The following is a 22,788-nucleotide window of genomic DNA, read 5'->3' on the forward strand; positions in this document are numbered from 1 at the left end:
GGGTCTCAGTGAGTTCGAGGCCAGCCTGGTCTACAGAGTGAGTTCCTGAGCAGCCAAGGCTACAGAGAAACCCTGTCTTGAAAAACAAAAACAAAAAAAAAGAGAAAGAAACTGCATTCCTAAATTCTGGCCTACCTCTTTCTCTAGGTAGAACTTTTCTAACAAATGAAAAATATGAATCTTTGTCACTTGGGTTAGAATACATTTCAAAGGCTTCTTTGACTCTGCTGGACTTACTCGTTGCCTGCTAAAGGAGAGCTCTAAACTGGTCAAAATACACTGGGAAACTGTTCTCAGGAAGTCTGAGGCAGCAGTCCTGGGAGGAAGGAAGGACTCTCAAGTTGTCCCATGCCCATCACAGTGCAGGGCCACAGGCTGGAGTCCAAGTGGAGAGAATGCAATGAAAGACATGTGGACGGGGCGAGCAGAGATTGGGATCTGCAGAAATACAGGAGAGGTTCAAAAGTTTGTGCATAGGTTGGTCCCTCAGAAGTCTTCAGCTGAGGCCTTTGCTGCATAGGGTTGGGGCTGGGGGAAAACAGACAACTAAGTGGCTGCTACAGAGGTGAGAGCAGAAGAGAAATACAGAGCTTGAGCTATGAGTTACCAACTCTGGCCACATAAAGTGGGGAGACCTAACTAAACATTGCCAACCTCTAGATTCTGTGCCTTAGAAACACCGACCACACTCTAGGCTCAGGCCTCTAACAAACTCAGTCTACATGAGCTTTAGACTAGCTGCTGATAAGAGCTACAAAAGACAAAATTGGTAAGTTGACCCCAACAATTCTGAGGAGCGTGGGAAATCTCTTAGGCTTTCACTGAGTGTCTTAAGTAACCCTTAAAACACTCCCCTACCTCAAAAACAAAACAAAACAAAACCTCCCTAGCTCAAGATAGTCAGTCAGCAAGTGACCGAGCTACTGCCTAGAACTGTAGACTCAGAACTATTCAGAGGGAGAAAACAGTCCAGGGCAGTTGTGTGTTCATAACATCACTCCCATAGCTCAAGACCACGTTCCATCAACAAATTATCACATGTAAAGAAACATGAAAATGTGACTGATAGTCAAGAAAAACAGTTGTCAATAGCAACCAATCCCTCGCCGCCCACAAGGTGCACCCTGAAGACCCTAGAACAGCTGCAAATGTGTTCAGAAGGTTGAAAGTAACTATGGTCCTAATGAGAAAACAAAGAGAGTATCAGCACAGAGCTGGAGCATTAAGAAAGTAAAACCCTGTAATGCAGGCACAATTATTTTAATCTATTTTATTTTATTGGGGTTTCTTATATCTCTCCCTTCTCCAACACCAGTTAGGAGAGAAAGAAGGTTAGTGGGAAGAAGGGACTTGGTTCTCTTTAGCTACTTCCTGCTGGCTTAGGGCCACTGGGTTCCTTGGGGCAAGTCCAATCTGTCATCAGCATATCCAGCAAATCCAACAGCAACAGCCAGGAAAGGCAGCCTTCTTCTTTCTTTCTCTGAGCCACGCCCCCCTCCACCCTCCATCCCTGGGCTCTAACATTTATCCCCTCTCCAGAATCCTCAGAATTAACTATTCGCAGCTGGCAAAGAGCACCTCTCATCAGAGCACGCATGAAGCAAATAGTTTGCTGCTGTGGACAATCTGAATCAGCCCTATACCCCATACCTGGCATTAAATAAAACATATTTACATAATATAACTGAGTTGTTAAAAAAAAAAAAAACACCAAACTTCCACTACACTGTAAGCTGGTCTGTGGTGACATATACCTTTAATCCCAGCACTTAGGAGGCAGAGCAGGTATATCTATGAGTTTGAAGCCAGCCTGGTCTACATAACAAGGTCCAGGACAGCGAGGGTTACAAAGAGAGACACCTTCCCCTCAAACAAACAAAATTAAAATATCGGGATATAAATCAAAATAAATGTAAAGGTGAATAACTGAAATGTAAAATGTACTTACTGTGTTTATCAGATCCAAGAAATGAGAAACGTGGCAGCCATGAATATAAGTGAGGGGCACAGTAAAGACACCATCGTCAAAGGCTCTCCATGGCAACGGGAGGGTTTTATTGTAGATCAGAGAGAGGGGTGAGAATAGCCAGAGCCATCTGGGGGAGTCTACCATGGCTACTTCTCAGGGACAGAGGGGAGCAGAGAGAAAGTGCTAGCCAAGAAGCAGACTGGCAATTTCCAGGGCTATGGGGACAGAGAAGATAGGGAAAAAGAATTGGTGGGAGTCCTGTCAGCTGTAAGAAGTCATTTCCAGGGGAGGAGAGCAGGTTAGCAGGGGCAGCCTGGGAACTACCAGGGCCTCTGACATGTTGGGGCCTTGTTTGAGCTCACAGAGAACTAGATGCCCTTTGTGGAAGTTGGAGGGCTGTGAGAGCTGATAAAGTAATGGCTTTTCCTGGTAAACAGGAACCCACTGTACAAGGTTTCTCAGCAATGCTGAGTGTTTATAGGGTCATGGTCCAGGAGTGGGTTTATAGAATCATGGTCCAGGCACAGATGAGCCCAGATGGCAATCTTGAGGGGTTGGAACCTGACAGTGAACATCAACGGTACAAAGTACCCAGTCTGAAGAAAAGCCGAGGAAAAGACTGAAGGAAAATTAGCAGAACCTTAGAGATGTGTGGGGCACCAGAAATTCAGAGACACGTTATACGATTGTCAGAAGTAATGCTCATTCATTTTCCAAATCCTATAAAGAAAAGACTTGAAAATCTAGAATCTGAGAATACAGAAAGCCACAAGATAGCACAACACAAGGAAAGAACACAATCGTCTCACCAACATGCAAGTAATGTCAAGGTTGACAACCTCTGCCTCAGAGCAGCCAACTAACATAATGGCAATGTTAGAAGGGACGTACCAAGAGGAAAGGGAAGGGAAGGAAACACTAATGAAGACAGGCCTGGGTAGAATGTGTCGAATGCAAATCGGCATTTGTATTCTTTGTACACTCTGTGCAGTTGTACTGACAATTAGTTTTGTGCTACTCAACACCCCCCAACAAGGAAAGTCATCTTTTTAAAATGTTCTTTGGACCACTGGGTACCTGTATGAAGAAAGTGATTTTCAAATACTTTCTCAGCCTCAATAAAAATCATGTCCACTGTCAGGTTCCAACTCCCCAAGATGGCAGTCTGGCCTCAGCTTAGCCTGGACCCAGAGGACCCATACACACTCAGCATTCCTCAGAAACCTCGTAAAGCGGGTTTCTGTTTGCCAGGGAAAGCACACGGGAGTATGAGGAACGAGGATCTTGAGTTCAAAGCCAGAAGGAGCTACACAGAAAGGCTTTGTTTCAATAAAATAAAAAAACTAAACTTGAGATGGGTCCTAGACCCAAATGGAGAGCCTCTGACCAAGCAGAAGAAAAGTCCTTATGTTGGGGTGGGTAAAGATAGACTAGACACAAGAATCATAAACCATAAAAAATGCAAGAACTCACTTGGTACTATTTGACATTTAGAATAAAGCTATGTCTACCACATGTATTTACATTAGGAAAGTGAAAACATGAGTCAAGAAAACAGCATTAACAAAGATCTTCATAACAGTCTTATTCATGACAGCCCCAAGTCATGAACAGTCTAAACAGATAATTTGTCAACTAAAAGAATAAATTTGTGTGTGTGTGTGTGTGTGTGTGTGTGTGTGTGTGTGTGTGTGTGTGTGTGTGTAGTGCACATGTGGGTGCCCCCAGAGGTCAGAATGGGTATAACATTCCCTGGAGTGGAGTTCTAAGCTGCCTGACAAGAGTGCTGAAAACAAAATCCCTGTTGTCTGGAAAAGCAGAAGGCCCTCAAACACCGAGGCAACCCTCCAGCCCTGAGAATCAACTTCAGACTTTACAAACTGGATTAATCTCAAATAAATTATAGTAGGTCAGGGATACAGGAGTCGACAGCTAAAGTCATTGACACGAAGTCTTAAACAGGATGGAGATTGGCAAGTAGTACTCTTCAGAGGGATGAGGCTCTGCTGGGACCTGGGGGAAAGCATTTGGGATCTGTGGGATGGTGGGGATGGACCAGACTGGGGTTTGCATCATATCACGGTTGCACTGATATATAAAACTGCCCAAGTTCCTTACTGTATAATAGTGCATGTCCTTTCAAAAGTACCCTTTGTAACATTAAAAATGTTACAAAAACATGGAAAAGGTAAGATGCCTAGGAATAATTCTAATGAAATAAAAACTGTATAAAACAGTCACATCAAAAACTTTAGAATATTGCTGAAAGATTTTTAAAGAAAATCTGAAACCCAGGCAGTGGTGGCACACACCTTTAATCCCAGCACTTAGGAGGCAGGCAGATTTCTGTGAGTTCGAGGCTAGCCTGGTCTATAAGGTGAGTCCAGGACAGCCAAGGCTGCACAGAGAAACCTTATCTCAGAAAAAAAGAAAGAAAGAAAGAAAGAAAGAAAGAAAAAGAAAGAAAGGAAATCTGAATAGATGACCACATTCATAAACTGGAAATATATTGCTTTGAAATTATTTTTCCATGGGTTTTGCACTTAATGCGAACGCCATGGAAGGAGGCCAGGCAAAGCAGCATGCACCTGCAACCCCAACGATTCAGAGGCTGTGATGGGAGAGTAATGAATCTAGTATAAGTTGTGTTACTTATCAAGACATCTCCAAAAAACTGTTGTAAAGCCTTGGGAGACTCTCACGGGAATCGACAAGCTGATTCCAGCCACAATGGGCTGAGGCAGGCAAAGCAATTCTGTAGGGCAGGAAGGTAGAGTGCATAGTCGAAGGCTCAGTGCTCGGATGTGCAAGGCCTTGGGTTCTGTACCAATACAAGTGGGAAAACAACACAAAACTTCAAACACAGAGCAGCATTAGAGGATGTGTATTGCTTGACTCCAGGATTTACTAAAAAGCCAAAGTAATCAAGACAGCACGGGATAGCAACTCACAGAACAGAATGAAAAATTCCAGTGCCTTAGTTGGGATTTCTAGTGCCATGATTACAGAAACAAGGGTGACACCATAAAGGGTAAAGGCTGTAGGACAGAATTATGATCCATGGGTGTCCCCAAGAAGATCAAAACTTACTAGAGATGCTCAGGGTCAGAGGAGGGCACATACAATTTGTATGCGAACTTAACTTATTCTGTGGGTGGGGTGGGGTTCAAGACAGGGTTTCTCTTGTAGTCCTGCCTGTCCTGGACTCACTTAAAACCAGGCTGGCCTCGAACTCACAGAGACCCACCTGCCTCTGCCTGCCGAGTGCTGGGATTAAAGGCATGTGCCACTATGCCCAGCTTGTATGTGACCTTAAAACTGCTCTAAAAGCCCTCTTCGGCTATTCACTCAGGCTGGCTCCATCTTCCTTGTGTAAACCCCCAGGGCTCCCTGGCCACAAAGCAGCTGCCTTTACTCTGCTCAGCCGCGTGGAAAACAAGCTTTGACTTATCTCTTTACATCTTCCACTCATCCTTGCTACAGCACCCCCTTGGAGAGGAAAGCACGCCTTACATACTTATAGTAAGGGTCCCCTCCACCAGGCCTGAACACAAGGCTGCCAGACAAGTAACTTAGAATATGCGAGGCTTAAAAGTGTGTGGCTTTGAGGTTGATGTCAGCATTGCCACTGACTAGATTTACCACCTTAGGCTTCCCTCCTCTCTGCTACAGCCTGTCTACCTAATGTCTTGTGACCTTCGTTGTCCTGGAGCCATAAAAGAAAAGTTCGTACAATCTCTTCCATGGCAAAGCACATCACTCATGGTAACCAGAACCCATATTCTTGGCCATGGTTATTCATGTTTGCATATGGTAGAGAAAGTGAGCCTCTTATATACTTAAGAGAGATGTTTTCACTTTAATAGCAGCGTCTGTGAGGAGCGACCCTACTACAGGCTTCCAGGACCACAGCAGAGAAGACAACAGTGGAGAGGCAGGCTGAACCCTGGGGTCTTCTGCACCCAAGGGGGGGGGGTGGCTTTTAGGTTATATACCTGAGAGAGGATCAAGAATTTGGAGCTGTCTGAGCAACACAGCTCTGACTTCTCTGCATACACCTTAAGTTGCTATTATTAGGATCGTAAGAAAACCTTGCCGCTTTCTATAAATGTTGGCATGTGCCATGTACTTTGAAGAACTCCTTGAAGATCTGGTCCCACGTTAACCACATGGGGGATAACCAGGCAGCTGATGGAGTAGGAAAAAGTGACAGACGAGAACTGATCTTTAGCTCCCCTCAGATCCCAAGGAGCTTTAACATAATGGCAGTTACAAGCCATAATGGCATAAGCCTGTAACCTTAGCATTCAGGAGGCTGGGTGAGACAGGAGGATTACAAGTTTGAGAAACTAAGTCCTGGTGGACGAAATGGTACAAAGGCTATAAGAAACTGGCAGGCGCTAGCACGGGCTGGTGATGTTAAGGCATCCATCCTTCTCCCCAGTTAAAGCTGGCTCTCTTCCTGCCCTTCCCTCTGCAGTCAGAGCCTATTGGAGAGGCTTCGAGAAGAAGGGCTTCTTCCCTCCACCTCAAGCCACAGCGTGCCCCCATTGCAATGGCTGTTCTCTGGCTGCTCCGCGTCCGGGAAGTAGAACACAACAATGGCAGTGCCACTTAGGGGTGGGGCCACGGCTAAGGGATGTGAACAACGGCAGATGTCTCAGTGGATGAGCAGTAGCCCAAAGTACCAGCTCAAGGGAGCCACAAAACTGCTCTAGCTGGGCTAGCCTCAGACCCTGTGTTACCCAGTCTTCCACCGCTATCCCCAAATGCCTAAGAGGATCAGAGGTCAACAAGGAAGGGCTCGTTTTTGGCTCACAGCAGAAGCACACGGGGAAGGAAAACCGCTTCCCTCGTGGTTACCACAAAGTGGAGAGAGAGAAGGAAAGGGCTGCAGTCTCAGCATCTCCCTCAGAGGTGTAACTGCTAAGGGTTTTTCTTCCCATTCAGCCCCACCTCCCAGAAGCTCCACCACAGGCTTTAGCATGTGGGCCTTTGGAGACATTTACCATCCAACCCAGACTAGAACCCAAGGCCCCTGAGCTCCGTCTCCTTTTTACATAGTAGGTACGGCAGATTACAATACTGTACCTAGCCGCTCATTTCCATATGGGAGAACAATACATTTCTGCAGCCAGAGCGTGGCTCACAACTCATCTGGGTGACAGGAATACACTTCTTTGCCCTCCTGACACTGGGCTTTGCTTGGGATTGGTTTGGGCTAGTGGCTATCTATGCGTCGTGTTTCTGCCAAGTCCCAAGTCCCAAGATTGCAATTTGGCCTCAGCACAGGCTGCACCCTGACCCACAAACACTCAGCGTTCCTCAGAAACCTTGCAAAGTGGGGTCCTGCCTCCACAAAGGGCATCTAGTTCTCTGTGAGCTCAAACAAGCCCCTCAACATGTCAGAGGCCCATGGTAGTTCCCAGGCTGTCCCAGCTAACCTATTCTCTGAAACATAACCCTTTTCCAACCGGCAGCGCTCTCCTACCACTTTTGCTGTCTTCTCTGCTCTTACAGCCCTGGCAATTGCCTCGCCCTGCCTTTTGTCTCTGATCTTCTCTCTGCCCTAGGAGGTAGCCATGGCAGACTTGCCCAGATGGCTCTATATTCTCTCTCTCTCTCTCTCTCTCTCTCTCTCTCTCTCTCTCTCTCTCTCTCTCTCTCTCTCTCTCTCTCTCTCTCCACCTCTCCCTCCCTCCCTCCCTCTGTCTTTGTCTCTTTCCTGTTTTTGCCTCCCTTTCTCCTCCTCCACCCTGCCCCCCCCCATGGAGCTGCCTTGATCTTGGTTTCTTCATTGTGCCACACTTATAATTTCCATCAGTGAAAAAAAAATTTTTTTTTTGTCTTCTCCCTGTAAGAATGGTGTGTTTCAGATGGGCACTGACCCTGAACCTGTGCCCTGGTATGAAAAGACATTTGGCACAGGATACTCGGCAACTGCTGGCAATCAATGCAGCTTAAAGAGCACACAGTGGTCTTCAATTACATGTCCGAGACCTGCCAGTGTGCTAGGGGGCACAAACGGGGTGCTGGTAGATAAGGGAGTCAGAAAGGCAGCCACATATATAAACACATGAGCGGTGGAGCTGCTCCAGATTGCGGAGGCTCAGCCAAAGCGCAGGTTCTGGTACTGAACTTTGCTATGGCCGAAGTTTTAAAAGCTGTTGGTTTAGGTAACCAGATGGAGATTGGGTGTGTGTGTGTGTGTGTGTGTGTGTGTGTGTGTGTGTGTGTGTGTGTGTGTGTTGTTTTTTTGGTTTTTTTTTTTTTTTGAACATTTATCTATGTACTAAGAGGGTGAGAGTGAATGTGTGTGCCGTGGAACACGTGTGAAGGTCCGAGGACAACTTGTGGGAGTCTGCTCTCTTCTCCATCCTGTGGGTTCGAGGGATCAACTTCAGGTCATCAGGCTCAATGGCAAGTCCCTTTATGACCTCAGAGCCATCTCAGCATCGCAGAGGGTGCGGTTTTAATAATATAACTGACTAATCTTTATCACCCAAAGGGCTTAAGGTTATGAAGCATGCAGCTAAAATATGTTTAATAGTTTGGCCATTTTTCATAATCATTTTATAGATCACTAGGGGGAAAAATCTTTAGTTTGGAAGAAACAATCACCTCAACTCTGGGTGTGGCCTTTCTGAAGTGTAGATTGCAGAATCAATTATTTTATTTTAAAAGTTCTCTCTAAGTTGGGCACTGTGGCTGTAATCCCAGCACTCAGGGAGGAAGAGGCAGGCAGATCTCTGTGAGTTCAAGGCCAGCCTGGTCTGCAGAGTGAATCCAAAATAGCCAAGGCTACACAGAAAAAAACCTGTTTCCAAAAAAAAACAAAAAACAAAAAAAAGTTCTTTTGGGCTGGAGAGTTGGCTCAGAGGTTAAGAGCACTAGCTGTTGTTCCAGAGGTTCTGAGTTCAATTCCTAGCAACCACATGGTGGTTCAGAACCATCTATAGTGAGATCTGGTGTCCTCTTCTGGCCTATGGGTGTACATGCAGGCAGAGCACTGTGTATGTTAATAATAAATAAATAAATTTATTAACATCCTAAACTTCTCTAAAACTGATCAAATACATTTATTAAAACAAACAAACAAACAAAAAACCCCTACCTCCATGTGGGATACAGGACACAGACTGATGACTCCTGGGAGATAGTCACATGCTCATTATAGGCAGATGATAAATTACCTATCACAGGAGCTGACTGAGGCTCTTAAGGTTGCATTTTCTGAGGAAGGTTTGAGCTCTTACTACCAGATAGCTACTAAGAAAGGCATCACCTGCACAACCCCTGGGGCCTGGGGACAAGGGACCCTCACTCCTCCCTCAGCCACAGGCCTGCAAGGAAGTGCTGTGAAGTCTGCACTGGGAAAGCACAGCAGGCTGCAGACTCTGTGTAAGACTCCTGACTCCGTGGTGAGCCAATAACAACACAAGTGACTTGTTTTCTCCTTTAAAAGTCTTTATTCACAAATTGATTACTCAGTAGAAAACACACAATGGGTGGGTTAACAATGCAACTTGGATCTTCCCTTTCCAACTTAAATACTGCAACACTGTACTCTAACACCATCTTAGCCTTTGGGACCTTTAGGGAATGCACTGCCTGGAATTCTGTCTTACTCCCAAGTTCTGTGGAGAAAACTGAGACAGATGAAGTGACATCTAGAAACACTGACTACATAGTAAAAAACTATACAAAACTTGAATTTTCTTGCTTTAATTCTCTATATGTCCACAGTAAAATATGCAACAATGTTCAACAGATAACTGTCAGTAATAACCTATGATGTCACATTCATGCGACTTTCAAAGTTAAACTGATCAGGGGAGAAAATAAAACAAATCTCTAATGTGAAAGGGGATTCACTAGGTAATACTGAAACCACCATATCCCTTAAACACTTAGAAAATTGAAATAACATTAATATTTGACAACTCTGAAATACCACTGATTGAAAACAATACAAATGAAATTTTCTTCAGAATAACTTCAGTAAAGCTTTTTACAAGATATGTGTGTGTGTATGTGTGTGTGTATATATATACATACACACACACACACACACACACACACACACACACACACACACACACACATATATTAACTGCCTAAGATGCACACTGAACCTTTATGTGACTAGACTGTCTAATAAGTACAACCCCACACTGTGCTGATGCTGGGGACTAGTTAGCTTTTCTTTCAGGGAAATCTTAAGAAATTCTAACCTATAGACTGAGTCATCCAGACTGCTTGTTCCTTTGATTTTATTAGCAAAACCCTTCATTTGCTTTATGTTTAACTCCTCTCTCACCTTTCAAGGATCCTAGTTAAATTTTGTGAAGACAAATCACTAGCGATCTCAGGCCCTGGAGCTCCAGTCTGCGCATGCTCCATAGGCCAGGCAGCACACTGAGCTTCCAGACCTTCCCACCGCTCTAACCCTGACCCTTTCCACAAAGCAACCTTCCTTCTCTAGATGTCTGAAGCACCCGCTTAATAATGGCACGTGGTGTTCCTCAGCATAACCTGCCAAAACGTAATGATCTCCTTGGAAGAGAAGCCATGGGCTGCGATCACACGTCGGAGCTGACACACATCCAAGTGTATTCTATACAGAAAGAAAAGATTTGTGTCTTCTGGAATATGAATGTCCACTTTTAACAAGTTCAAACAGATGCCGACGTAAACGTCTTCGAACTTGATGGGTTTCACGTGACCCATCATTTCATAGATCCTGGGCACCAGGTCGCTGGACATAATGTAGCCCAGCCCACTACAGTAGGGAGGGAACACCTTGAAAGGGTACTCCTGGTATGAAATATGGTTTTTCTGGAAAAATCCTCTATAGGAATAGTTATCAATTAGAGGATACCCCGTGAAAAACTTCTCTGAGTGGTTTAAGTTTAAAAGATACTTGACTAAATTGCCAGTGTTGATGAAAACATCCGTGTCTGTTTTCATGACATACTTGGCATTAGGGCAAAATTCAATTACCCACCTGAAAGCCATAATGGTTTTCAAGGTCAAGTTATTATATGTGTCTAAAAAATCTTGCCGTATAATGTCGCCATAGAGAAGGTGTTCATCCTCTAAGGACAAGGCTAACATTTTGTCTTCCCTTTCAGCCTGCTGGCCTAATAAGAAAAACGTAAGAACCTCATATCCCCACCAGGACTTTTTTTCACCCCAGGTAACTCTAATGGCTTGTCTGGCTTTCACATCTGAGGGGCGCGAGGTCACAAGGATGACCAGGAATGGGTTCTGATGAGAGCAGTTCGAATGTTCCCGGAGCGTGAAACGGAAGTCCTGCCTGTAAATTGGCTCATACTCATAGAAGTACATCCAGTTGACGCGCTCGGTCGCAGTGTAGTGCGGAAGGCTGAGGTACCACATCACCAGGAAGCTCAGCACAGACAGCAGCAGGAGGCTCCATTTGAGGGATCTCAGTGACATCCTATTGGGAAGGGCAGTCGAGACAGCCAGGGCCATCCACAGCAGCTGACAAGTATGGAAGGCACAGGTCCTACAAGATCAAGCAAAGGCCAGGTGAGTGTCCAGGGCCCTGACACACTTCAGCTGATGTCATTAGTCAAAAAGAATGAAGGGGAAAAGCAAGCTCCGGAGCAAGAGCAGACTGCCTGACCACACATATAAATGAAGCACCACCCAGAGGTGCATATCACCACCCATGTTAAAATAGACCCTGGAGTCAATTTAAGCAACACCTCTCATTCTACACAAATAATCGCAATCCCAGTTCTTGGGAAGATGAGGCCAGAAGGCCAAAAGTTCAAGGCCAGCCTAGGTGACTTAGAGAGACCCTGTCTCAAAGTTTAAAGTAAAAAGAAAGATGGAAGCTAAAAGTATTCCAAAAACAAGAACATGAGATTTCTGTCTCTCTGTGCTTGGCTCATTTTTTCTCCATTTATGCTGATTCAAAGGCCAGGGTTCGAACCTTTCGCAGCTGGCTAAGACTCCGTCTTGTAGATTACCACATTGTTTTTATCCACTCGACCCCAACTGATTCCACAGCTTAGCTACTATGCTGCAATAAGCAAGCAGGTCTCACTTGTCTTTTTTCATTTTTCTAAGAGGATTTCTAAACGGTGTCCAACTCAAGCAACACCACTGCCACGTATTTAGCCTTAAAAAAAATTAATCAAAAAACTGTCTGGGTCCTTTATAACACAGAAAAATCTGCTTTAAACATCTATTGTTAGGAACCTTTTAAGTGAAATTGTGGCTCCATCATCAGGAGGCTATCTTCACTCATTTCTTGAAATTTTGTTTCCCACAATTCCTTCATGTCACTTACTAAAATAAAGAGCAAGATATGTGATGGACACTTCCTTTGGAAAGACGGAATGATAAACGCCTAGAATTCTATGTGCACATATGCACAGCCAGGTATCCGCGAGGATTGTTCCACCAAGCCTTGCCTTGGGGCTGCTGGGAGATCGCTGTCTTCCCCTCTGTATCCTTGAATTATACATGTATTGCTTCTGGCTTCCAAAAGCTGGATTTGTGCCTGTATGGTGCCAAGTTCCACCAAGCGGAGGTGACTCTGTGCTGGAGTTTGAGAGCCTGAGTGTTACCCTGTCCTAGCTTTCCCCCAGACGTGTGACCATATATAATTCCTGACATTTCTACCAGCTAACATTCTCTATTATTTTAATATATCTCATTTCAACCCAGGGAATGCTTTAAGAAGCTCATTTGTATACACACACAGCACACAGTCGGCAGTGCTGACAGCAAACGCTCACCATCAGCTTGCTGAGAGACATGGGGTTTATTGTATCTATTCCATACGTGGATTTTAGAGGAGTCATGTGAAATACAAAGGAAGGTTGAGAGCCACTGCTCTGATGATGGCTGAGTTGGTCAGGAGCTTGTCATGCAAGCACAGGAGCCACACACATGAGAGCAGGGTCTTCAGTAACAGCCCTATCATCCTGTCGCTAGCCTATAAGCGAGCTCCCGATTCAGCGAGAGAGTGCGGTGAAAGGTCATGCTGTAAGTCAGTGGTAGATTGCTGGCTGAGCATCCAAGGCCCTAAGTTCAGCTCTACAAAATCAAAATGAAGCAAAATATCTGGGTAAGAAAATAAAGTAGAAAATGACTGAGAAAGACACCTAATGTCTGATCTTCACGCCCATATATACTAACCCCCCATAGACTTACATAAGCAAGTATGAATAGGCAAAGTAAAATTAAAATACCAGGTAAAAATGACAGGGTGGTGAGCTGGGGAGATGACCCAGTAATGTTTGCCATGCCAGGCATGGTGGCACATGTCTGTAACCCACTGGGGGGGGGGGTGGCTAAGTAAAGACAAGCAGGTCCCTGGAGCTTGCAGCTACCCAGTCTAATCAAATTGGTGATCTCTAGGTTCGGTGAGAGAGCCTGTCCAAAAAATGTGGAGAAAAATTGAGGGAAAGTCCTGATGTTGACCTCTAGTCTCCACACACTTGCATGTGTGGACACACACACACACACACACACACACACACACACACACACACACTGCCTTCAAAATCATTATAAATTAAAAACTCTACATACTTTGTCAGTAGAAATAAGGGTAAACATAGTATTCTTCTTTAAAAATGCATAAGTATATATATAAACTAGGGTGGGAGAAATGGCCAGGGGTTAAAAGCACGCACTGCTTTTGTAGAGGACCCAGGTTTGGTTCCTCCCATCCCCAAGGCTCATAGTCAGTTGTAACTCCAGTTTCAGAGCATCTGGTGTCTACTTCAGGTGCACATGTGGACCTTATGCACCTAAGATAAAACTACTAAATAAAATAAATTTTAAAGAAATACACACACACACACACACACACACACACACACACACACACACACACATACACACACCTTCAGTAACAATAATAAAAAATAAATATGGACCATATACCTTCTGAGTTGAATGACAGAAAAAAACAAGCAAGCAAAACAAGCCACCTATTAATGGAAAGATGGAAGGAAAGCAGAGAAAACGTGTGGCACACAGACACCACAGAAGACAGCTGCTGTGAGTGTAAATGCACATCAGCATGGGCAACCACTCACCTTAACCTCAGGGGCTCTCACGGCTTGGCCTCAATTTCTGCCATATGCTACATACAAGGCTCACACCTAAAACAAAGCACAAAGTGTTTAAAAATTAAGAAACAGTAAAGTATGTACCAGGAAAATGCCAATCAACCAACTAGGACTATAGCCCACAGTTAACCATTCATGTCCTGTGTTTTAAGTGAGCAGCACTGAAGAGAGACAAAGAAAATGTTGTTGCTAACAAAATTTCTATTTGAAAGATCTCTTTATAGCCACTGTGTTTTGTGTGTCCATGCATGTGTGGATGTGAGCATGTGTGTATGGTATGTAAGTGTGTGAAGGCCAGAGTTCAAGAAAAGCACACCAGAACGTAACAATCGTAAAGCTACATCACAAAAGTAAGCACCAGTGTGGGGAGCCAGACCCACCCAAGACTTGCTCAGAGGTCCTGGTGAAAGGACAAAGGGAACTTTAGTTCTGTGCCCTTGTCCAGGAGCACAATTGACAAGGCTGAGAGGGCTGAAGCCAGAGCCTCCAAGGAGTCAAGGTTGCAGCTTCTGGGAACCAACTCTTCCCCCTGGGCAGCTGTCAGAGGTAGTCCACGTTCTCTTTGCCAACACTGTCTAACTTGGCTCTCTGCTTGCCTTGGCCATTTTTTCAAATAGTGTCTATAAGAAGCTGTCCTTCTTAATAAACTTGCTTGGGCTAGGTGTGGTGATGCATGCCTTTAATCCCAGCACTACTGATGTACAGGCACATGGGTCTCTGAGTTTGAGGCTAGCCTGATCTACAAAGCAAGTTCCAGGATAGCCAGGGATGCATAGAGAAGCCTTGTCTTGAAAGACAAAAAGAGGGGTTGGGGATTTAGCTCAGTGGTACCCTGGGTTTGGTCCTCAGCTCTGGGGGGTAAAAAAAGACAAAAAGAAAAAGATCTTATTTGAAACAAGTCATCAGCTTATGCAAGACCTCCTGGTCCCAGATATTGCTTTTCTTTTCTTTTTTTTTTTAATATTTTCTCTATTTCTCATCCCTGTTCCTCCTGCTCAACACCTCACCACTTGAAACCCTTATTACTGTTGGTGCAGGACATTATATCGTAAGGAGCAAAGCCTGAAACATGTTTATAAATCCAACCCCACAGCACCTGGCCTGAGTCCTAGGGTGACAAGTAGGTACTGCCACTGTGGTCTTCAAGGCTGCCCCTGTATGTTTCTAAGTGCTATGATCTCAACAGTTTGTTTCCATCCAAACCCATATTAGAGTTTGGTCCCTGATATAATGGAGTTTAAGAGATAGTAAGAGGAAAGAGGTTCCATCCTCACAAAGGAATTAGTACAGTTCCTAATGCAATGAGTTAGTCACCAGGCATGGTGGTACACACCTTTAATCCCAGCACTCTGGAGGCAGAGGCAGCTGGATCTCTTTGAGTTCAAGGCCAGCCTGGTCTAGAAAGTGATTTTAGGACAGCCAGGGCTACACAGAGAAACCCTGTCTCAAAAAAACAAAAGAAAACAAAGAAAGAAAGAAGGAAGGAAGGAAGGAAGGAAGGAAGGAGAACTGAGTTACTCTTATCAGGTTGGCAGTTACAAAGTGGGCCTGGCAGCTCCCCTCAGCCCCTCTTGCACATGGTTTCCTGTACACATCTTATTTCCTTCCACATTACGTGGAGCAGCATACAGACCCTCTTGAGAAGCCAAATGCTCTCTGGTTTCCATACCCATGAGCTAAACATATCTGTTTCCTAACCATGACCTAGCTACAGATATTTTGTTCTAGCAACAAAAAGCAGCCAGTGACACTAACAGACATATCCACCAATGGAAAGTAAGGATGAGTGTTGCCTATCAGGCTAGTGGTTGTTTTTTAATCTTAAGATGACATTTATTTGCTTGTCTTGTTATACTTGCCTATACTATACTTGCCTAGCATGTGTGATTTCTGGGCTCTACTTCCAGCATGACAGACAACGCAGACACAGTCAGACATGCATGTGCACACACACACACACACACACACACAGAGAGAGAGAGAGAGAGAGAGAGAGAGAGAGAGAGAGAGAGAGAGAGAGATTAGAAACTTGACATCCTTACAAATACAGCCCATATACTTAGAAAGTCTCACTGGCGTGGCTGCACCTGTAATCCCAGCAGTCAGGGAGGCAGAGGCAGGCAGATCTCTGTGAGTTTGAGGCCAGCCTGGTCTACAAAACAAGTCCAGGACAATCAAGATTATACAGAGAAAACAAACAAACAAACAACTTAGAGTCTCAATCACATTGTAAATTATTTGTTTAATCTATAACTGAACATCAACAATGCAGTATACTTCAACAACTTAGTAATTCAACAACTCTTAATTGGAAAAATATTTCCTGGGGTGAGGGCGACAAGCTTTTGTTTTCAGCTTTTTTTTTTTTTTTTTTTTTTTTTTAGGTTTAAAGATTTATTTATTTTGTATACAGTGTTCTGTCTGCACACCAGAAGAGAGCACCAGATCTCATTATAGATGGCTGTGAGCCACCATGTGGTTTCTGGGAATTGAACTCAGGACCTTTGGAAGAGCAGCCAGTGCTCCTAAACTCTGAGCCATCTCTCCAGCCCAAGAGATTAGATTTAATCAATACTGATCTTTTTTTAATGTAAAAAAGACTAAGTCGCTTCCTCCATTACCATCCTCATTACCAGGGATTTGAGGTCATTTTCTTGTGTTTCCATTGTATGTGAGGCCGAAATGTCCCTCAATAGAAGAATGGATAAAGAAACTGTGGTACATATACACTATGGAATACTATTCAGCTATTAAAAACAAGGACTTCCCGAAATTTGTGGATAAATGGATTGAGCTAGAAATGATCATAATGAGTGAGTTAACCCAGAAGCAGAAAGTCTCAAATGGTATATACTCACTTATATCTGCATATTAGCCCAAGGGGCATGTCCCACGAAAGCCTTCACTTACCAGGAAACTGAGACAGAGGAAAGGACATTCTAGTGGGACTCTAGATGAGAGAATCATGGGAGAAAGGCAAAGTAGAAGGACCCAGAGGGTCCTAGAAGCCTACAAGTAGAACATTATGATAGGCAGATTTGGGCATAGGGGTCCCGCTCAAACTAAGGCACCAGCCAAGGAAAATACAGGCGGTAAACCTTAAACCCCTACCCAGATCTAGCCAATGGACGGAACACTCTCCACAGTAGAGTGGAGAGTGGGATATTACTTTCTCACATACTCTGGTGCCTCACCTTTGACCATGTCCCCTGGAGGGGGAGACCTGATGGCACTCAGAGGAAGGACAGCAGGTTACCAAGAAGAGACTTGATACCCTATGAACATATAGAGGGGGAGGTAATCCCCCTCAGGAACAGTCATAGGGGAGGGGAGTAAGGGGAAAATGGGAGGGAGGGAAGAACGGGAGGATACAAGGGAAGGGATAACCATTGAGATGTAACAAGAATAAATTAATAAAAAAAAAAAAAAGACTAAGTCAACTTTTTTAAGCAAATAAGCCATAACAGTATGGCACTATTTTCATAATCAGTGCCCATAAAATGGCATCAGTACAAAGATCTAAGCAAATCTCAAAGACAGTAAATTAGTAATTAGAGCATCATGTAATATTGATTTTTGCAAGAAGCTTAATTGGTGAAAGAAGCAGAATATGACATTATAGATACAAATATGCAATTAGAATTTACAAATTATAAAAATTCTCCATTTTTATACCCAGTTGCTTTTGAATAGCTAGATTTTAGCCTCATTCTTTTTTTATTATTAATTTATTCTTGTTACATCTCAATGGTTATCCCATCCCTTGTATCCTCCCATTCTTCCCTCCCTCTCATTTCCCCCCTACTCCCTTCCCCTATGACTGTGCCTGAGGGGGACCTCCTCCCCCTGTATATGCTCATAGGGTATCAAGTCTCTTCTTGGTAACCTGCTGTCCTTCCTCTGAGTGTCACCAGGTCTCCCCCTCCAGGGGACATGGTCAAATATGCTTAGCCTCATTCTTTAATTAAATGCCTATTCAACAAGCCATTTAAACAAACACATCTACCCAAATGTACATGCTAGAATATATAAGTAAACTGAAGACATTATTCAGATGAGTAAGTTCTATTTGTTTTCATCATCTGTGTGATCAGGTTGCAGAGGACACACTTTTCTCTTTCCTTTTCCTAAGCTACTGCTTCCCGCTTCCTCAGGAACCTTGTTCTCTTTTTCAGACTCCTTAGGGGACAGTCTGAAGAATTCTCCAGTGCCTTTTTGCCGCTTGGGAGTTGGGCAGACACAAACTGGATTCCCTCCTGCATACTTATTTTCAGCTTTTCTTGATGAAGACGAGGAAGAATCGGTAACAAAGGTGGAGGAGCCAAGCACCTTCCTGGGGGCTTGAGATGCCACCACTTTTCTCTAGGCTCCCGGGACGCAGTTTGCTTTGGTCAGCACCATGCTCTCACTGGAATAGACAACTCTCACCAACTCCCCAGATGCCTCAACTTGACAAAGACACCTTGTTTTCAGCTTTAAAGAGTGTTATCCAGTTTAAGGGAAACAAACAGCTCTAAGTGATAAGGAAATGGTCTTCTTTATAGAAACATTGAAGTTATAAATGTAGTTGAGATGACAGAATTACAAAACTCATTTTGCAACATCTCACAAAATTGACTCAAGCGCTATTAACAACATTTTGAGCATCAAATGGAAGGCTGGCTGGGGTGTGGGAATACGGTGCTAAGGGAAATCATAAAAATGTATTTTTGGTGTAAATACTAAAATAATATAAAGCTTATGTTGGGCAATGGGGGTAAAGATGTCACCACTCTAATCGGACATCTATGATAACCCTGTAAGTGACAGAAAAGCGCCTGGCTCCTTTGCTGCTATTTCTTATGCATCCTAGCCAAAACTCTCTAGCAGTAGTCTAATCAGGGCTACAAGAACTCAGAGGACAGAACAAGCTAACGATGAGTCTGTAAGAGGACCGCCATGGTCCCCTCAGCTCAGAGCGCCGTGAAGGAAGGGATGGCTCTAGATTAGGAGAGTAAGGACACACAACTGGGATGCGTGGTTCTGCTTTGGGTGCTGGAAATCTGAAGACAATCTAGGCATGAGCTTATCAAGGAGTCTAATTTCTTAAACATGGTAAAATCAACTAGAGCAAAAGGAAACATCCTTCAATAAAGACAGTGTGCTAACAGCCATGTGACAGGATATTACCCAGCTAGAAAGTGGAGTGTTGCTACACACATCAGCTGTAAGAGTTCCTGACTGACACGCACCAAACTCAAAAATGCCAATTAAAAGAAGCCAGACACTAAGGACCACATGCTGCATTATTTCATCTGCAGGAAATATCCACGAAGTGAAAAATCTATAGCAGTAGGGTAAGTAACTGTCTTGGTTAGGATTCCATCATTGCATCGAAAAAATAGGAGACCAAGAAGCAGGTTGGGGAGGAAAGGGTTTACTTGGCTTCTATTTCCATATTGCTGTTCACCATAGAAGGAAGTCAGTGCTGGAACTCCAGCAGGACAGGATCCTGGAGGGAGGAGCTGTGCTGCTTACCGGCTTGATTCCTCTGCCTTGCTCAGCCTGTTTCCCTACAGAATCCAGGCCCACCAGCACAAGAACGAAACCACTCACAAAAGGGCCAGGCCCTCACCCATTGATCACTACGTAATTAATAAAATGTCCTACAGCCATATCTTATGTGTAGGGATGAAAGGACCAAAAGTAGATTATTGAATCTACTCCTCAACGTAAGGCCTTAACTGTTACAAATAAGGTTATTTTTAATTCATTAGTATAGAAAATTTTATATTGATATAAAATAAGTTTAATTTTGATACATTGAAATAGAATTCAAATTTAATATTATTCTTCACACACAATATGTATACTTCTACTCTACATGAGGTATTATACACATACAACTCAATACAAGGTTTACTTCCAATACTTTGATAGTGCTATTACAGGCTGTTTAGGATAATTAAGTAATACAAGTTAATTGTTAGTTGATCAAATTATGGTCATGTCAAGTATAGCAATAAACATTCTAGGTTTAACAGATAGATATAATTCTATAGATAGGGGAAGGTCTTCAAAATCCTTCGAGACCCACAGAATATGTCATTTAAAGATGTTTTTATTATTTTAAGGATTCTTTGACAACAAGGCAGGCTAACTCCTGACAATACTCTGGCTACCTCAAAAAAGATGATGATCATCGAAGAACCTCCTTATGGAGATGGCTTCAAAGGTGGCAAACAAGCCACTGAGCAAATATGACCTTGTTTCTACCACAGACAGAATTATGCCTAAAAATGGGCAAACTTAGATGCAGGCAGAGTCAACAGCCAAACTCTGCCAAGACAGGGTAAGCAAGTCCTCAATAGTTCCTGCCTCACAAATATGTCTGTCAGTTACACTGGGCCAGAAGGCTGAAGATGATGCTCCAACATTAGGTAGAGTTTTGGGTGACTGTTCTGTCAGCAAACTTTCTCTGTCATTTTTTTCATTTTGGAAGCTGCTAACCTGCACTTTCTGTTTACTTAGGTAATTAAATTTATTCCTTCTCTAGTCTCTGATGGGATTGAAGACCGGATAGTTAGTTTTAAAATTAAGCTTAGTTGTTTAGGAGTTAAGATACTTTTACATCTAGATAAATGTTTTTAAGTTAATAGCTATGAGCTTTGATAGATATTGATTTAGGTTCAAAACTTTAGACTCATCAAGATAGAATAGATAATATTTCTTCAAGGTTGCCAAATACCTTTTGATTAGACATTATGTATGTAAGTCTTACCTATTGGTTTTTATAATTTTTCATAATTGTTCTTACTGCATAAAAATGGCATTTTTATTTAGGCAGAAAAGAGGAATTGTTGGAGGTTGGTCTGATGTATTTTGATGCTAATTACTGATTGTTGTTTCCGTGCCCCACCTGTACTGGCCTAAGAGCCTAACCTGTTTGACCAATAAAAGGGCATCACACCTGGGCAGGGCATGGGATAGGCAGGGCTAAGGTTCCAGGGATTGGAGAGACAGAATCTTAGAAGGAAGAGAGGAGAGCGGAGGAAGAAGGCTACACCATAGATTAGCTGGAGAAGCACATGGCTATCATGGATGGAGACGTGGCCCAGATGATGATAATTAGCAAGTATTAGGATTATGGATGGGAGGTAGCTCAATAAAAATTATTAGAAGCAGATGGCATGGGATTGGGGCAGGTATGAGATACCTGCCCTACTATGGGAAGTAGTTTAGGGGGTTACTATCTGCTCTGACTCAGGTTAACTACCACTATTTTAAAATATAACAAGTGTCTGTGTCTTGATTGACTGCTAGCGGGTTAGAAAATACTGCTGTAATAATAATAATAAAAATAAGCATTATTAGGCCATACTGGTAAAATAACTGCAACACTTATGGCGGCATTTTTTTCCATTGAGGTTCCCTCCTTTGAGATAAAACTAGCCAGCACAGTCACAGTGGGTGTGTAGTCAGAGACTAAGACGAAATGGGCCTGAGGGAATGGAGAGATGATGACAGTGTTTTAGAATTTGACAGTGGAAATGCTTACAGAGCATTAAACTTAGCAATACTACTGCAATTGTATACTTGAAATAGCATGACTGTATAAATTACATACCAGTAAGGCTGCTAAAATCTCGTTTCCTGTTTTTAAAGCCATACATTGATGTACTTAGGAGTTGAGAGCCAGGATACCTGTGTTTATTGTTAGGTAGTTCAGTAATAAGATAAATAGTTAGGTTCCCTTCTGCATACTTTTCAGAAGGAGTACAAATGGCAAGCTCTCTAAGGAGGACTGTGGAATGTATCTTCTTGTCACTGGCTTCACACACAGTTGAGTCTGTCTGAAATGATGTGTTTTTACAACATATTCCACCACAAACACTGCTACAGAAAATAACTATAAAAACCAAAGCTACCATGAATGAGGATGCATGTGTCATGCATCCACAAGTGAAGATTACACAGCTATTATAAAGGGTAAAAAAACAACAAAGATACCCATATATATTGGTATAAACAGCTTCTTAGACAATATGAAGTAAAGTAATTAGAGGTGGAATAAACAGTACTAACATTTTAAAAAATCTCTCGTGTGTGTGTGTGTGTGTGTGTGTGTGTGAGTGTGTGTGTGTGTGTGTGTGTGTGTGTGTGTGTGTGTGTGTGTGTGTGTAGGTCAGTTCTCTCCTTCTACCATGCAGGTCTGGGTTGTCAGGCTTAGTGGTAAGGGCTCCTTTCTGCTGAGCCATGGCACTGGCCCTGTCATACTAAATTTTGTAGTAAAAAGGAAGAGAAGATTTAAAATATCTTTATGCATGTGTGGTGATTTGGATGAACATGGCCCTCATAAGCCTATAGGGAGTATCACTATTAGGAGGGGGGCCCTTGTTGGAATGGGTGTGGCCTTGTTGGAGGGAGTGTGCCACTTGGGGTGGCTTTGAGGTTTCAGATGCTCAAGCCATGCCCAGTGTCTCTCTCTCTCTCCCTGCTGCCTGCTGAACTGGATGTAGAGCTCTCAGCTCCTGCTCCAGCACCATGTCTGCCTGCGTGCCGCCATGCCTCCCGCCATGGTGATAATGGGCTAAACCTCTGCACTGTAAGCCAACCCCAGTTAAATGTTGTCCTCTGTGAGAGTTGTCATGGTCATGGTGTCTCTTCACAGCAAGAAAAACCCTAACTGGGACAACGCTTATTAGAAAAGTAACAGAGAGA

General features: G+C 43.5%; 1 protein-coding gene and 1 pseudogene across 6 annotated transcripts in view; both read right to left on the reverse strand.

Moving 5' to 3' along the window:
• Positions 1-9,415: 9,415 nt before the first annotated feature.
• Positions 9,416-22,788, reverse strand: part of B3GALNT1 (beta-1,3-N-acetylgalactosaminyltransferase 1 (Globoside blood group)) — a 29,161-nt gene continuing 15,788 nt past the window's right edge. For all 5 annotated transcript variants that reach the window (XM_084769049.1, XM_084769050.1, XM_084769053.1 and 2 more), the window contains exons 2-3: positions 14,056-14,121; positions 9,416-11,501 (exon numbers count right to left, since the gene is read on the reverse strand). In XM_084769049.1, coding sequence (XP_084625175.1) covers positions 10,472-11,467 — 996 coding nt within the window. In that variant the 5' untranslated portion in view covers positions 11,468-11,501; positions 14,056-14,121 and the 3' untranslated portion in view covers positions 9,416-10,471. The remainder of the gene's footprint in view (positions 11,502-14,055; positions 14,122-22,788) is intronic.
• LOC311590123 (PCNA-associated factor-like) lies at positions 17,980-19,308 on the reverse strand (annotated as a pseudogene). Its single transcript has one exon. The product of its transcript is annotated as a PCNA-associated factor-like (transcript).

This window comes from Acomys minous (genome assembly GCF_964271855.1).
Source record: "Acomys minous genome assembly, chromosome: 19".
NCBI lineage: Eukaryota > Metazoa > Chordata > Mammalia > Rodentia > Muridae > Acomys > Acomys minous.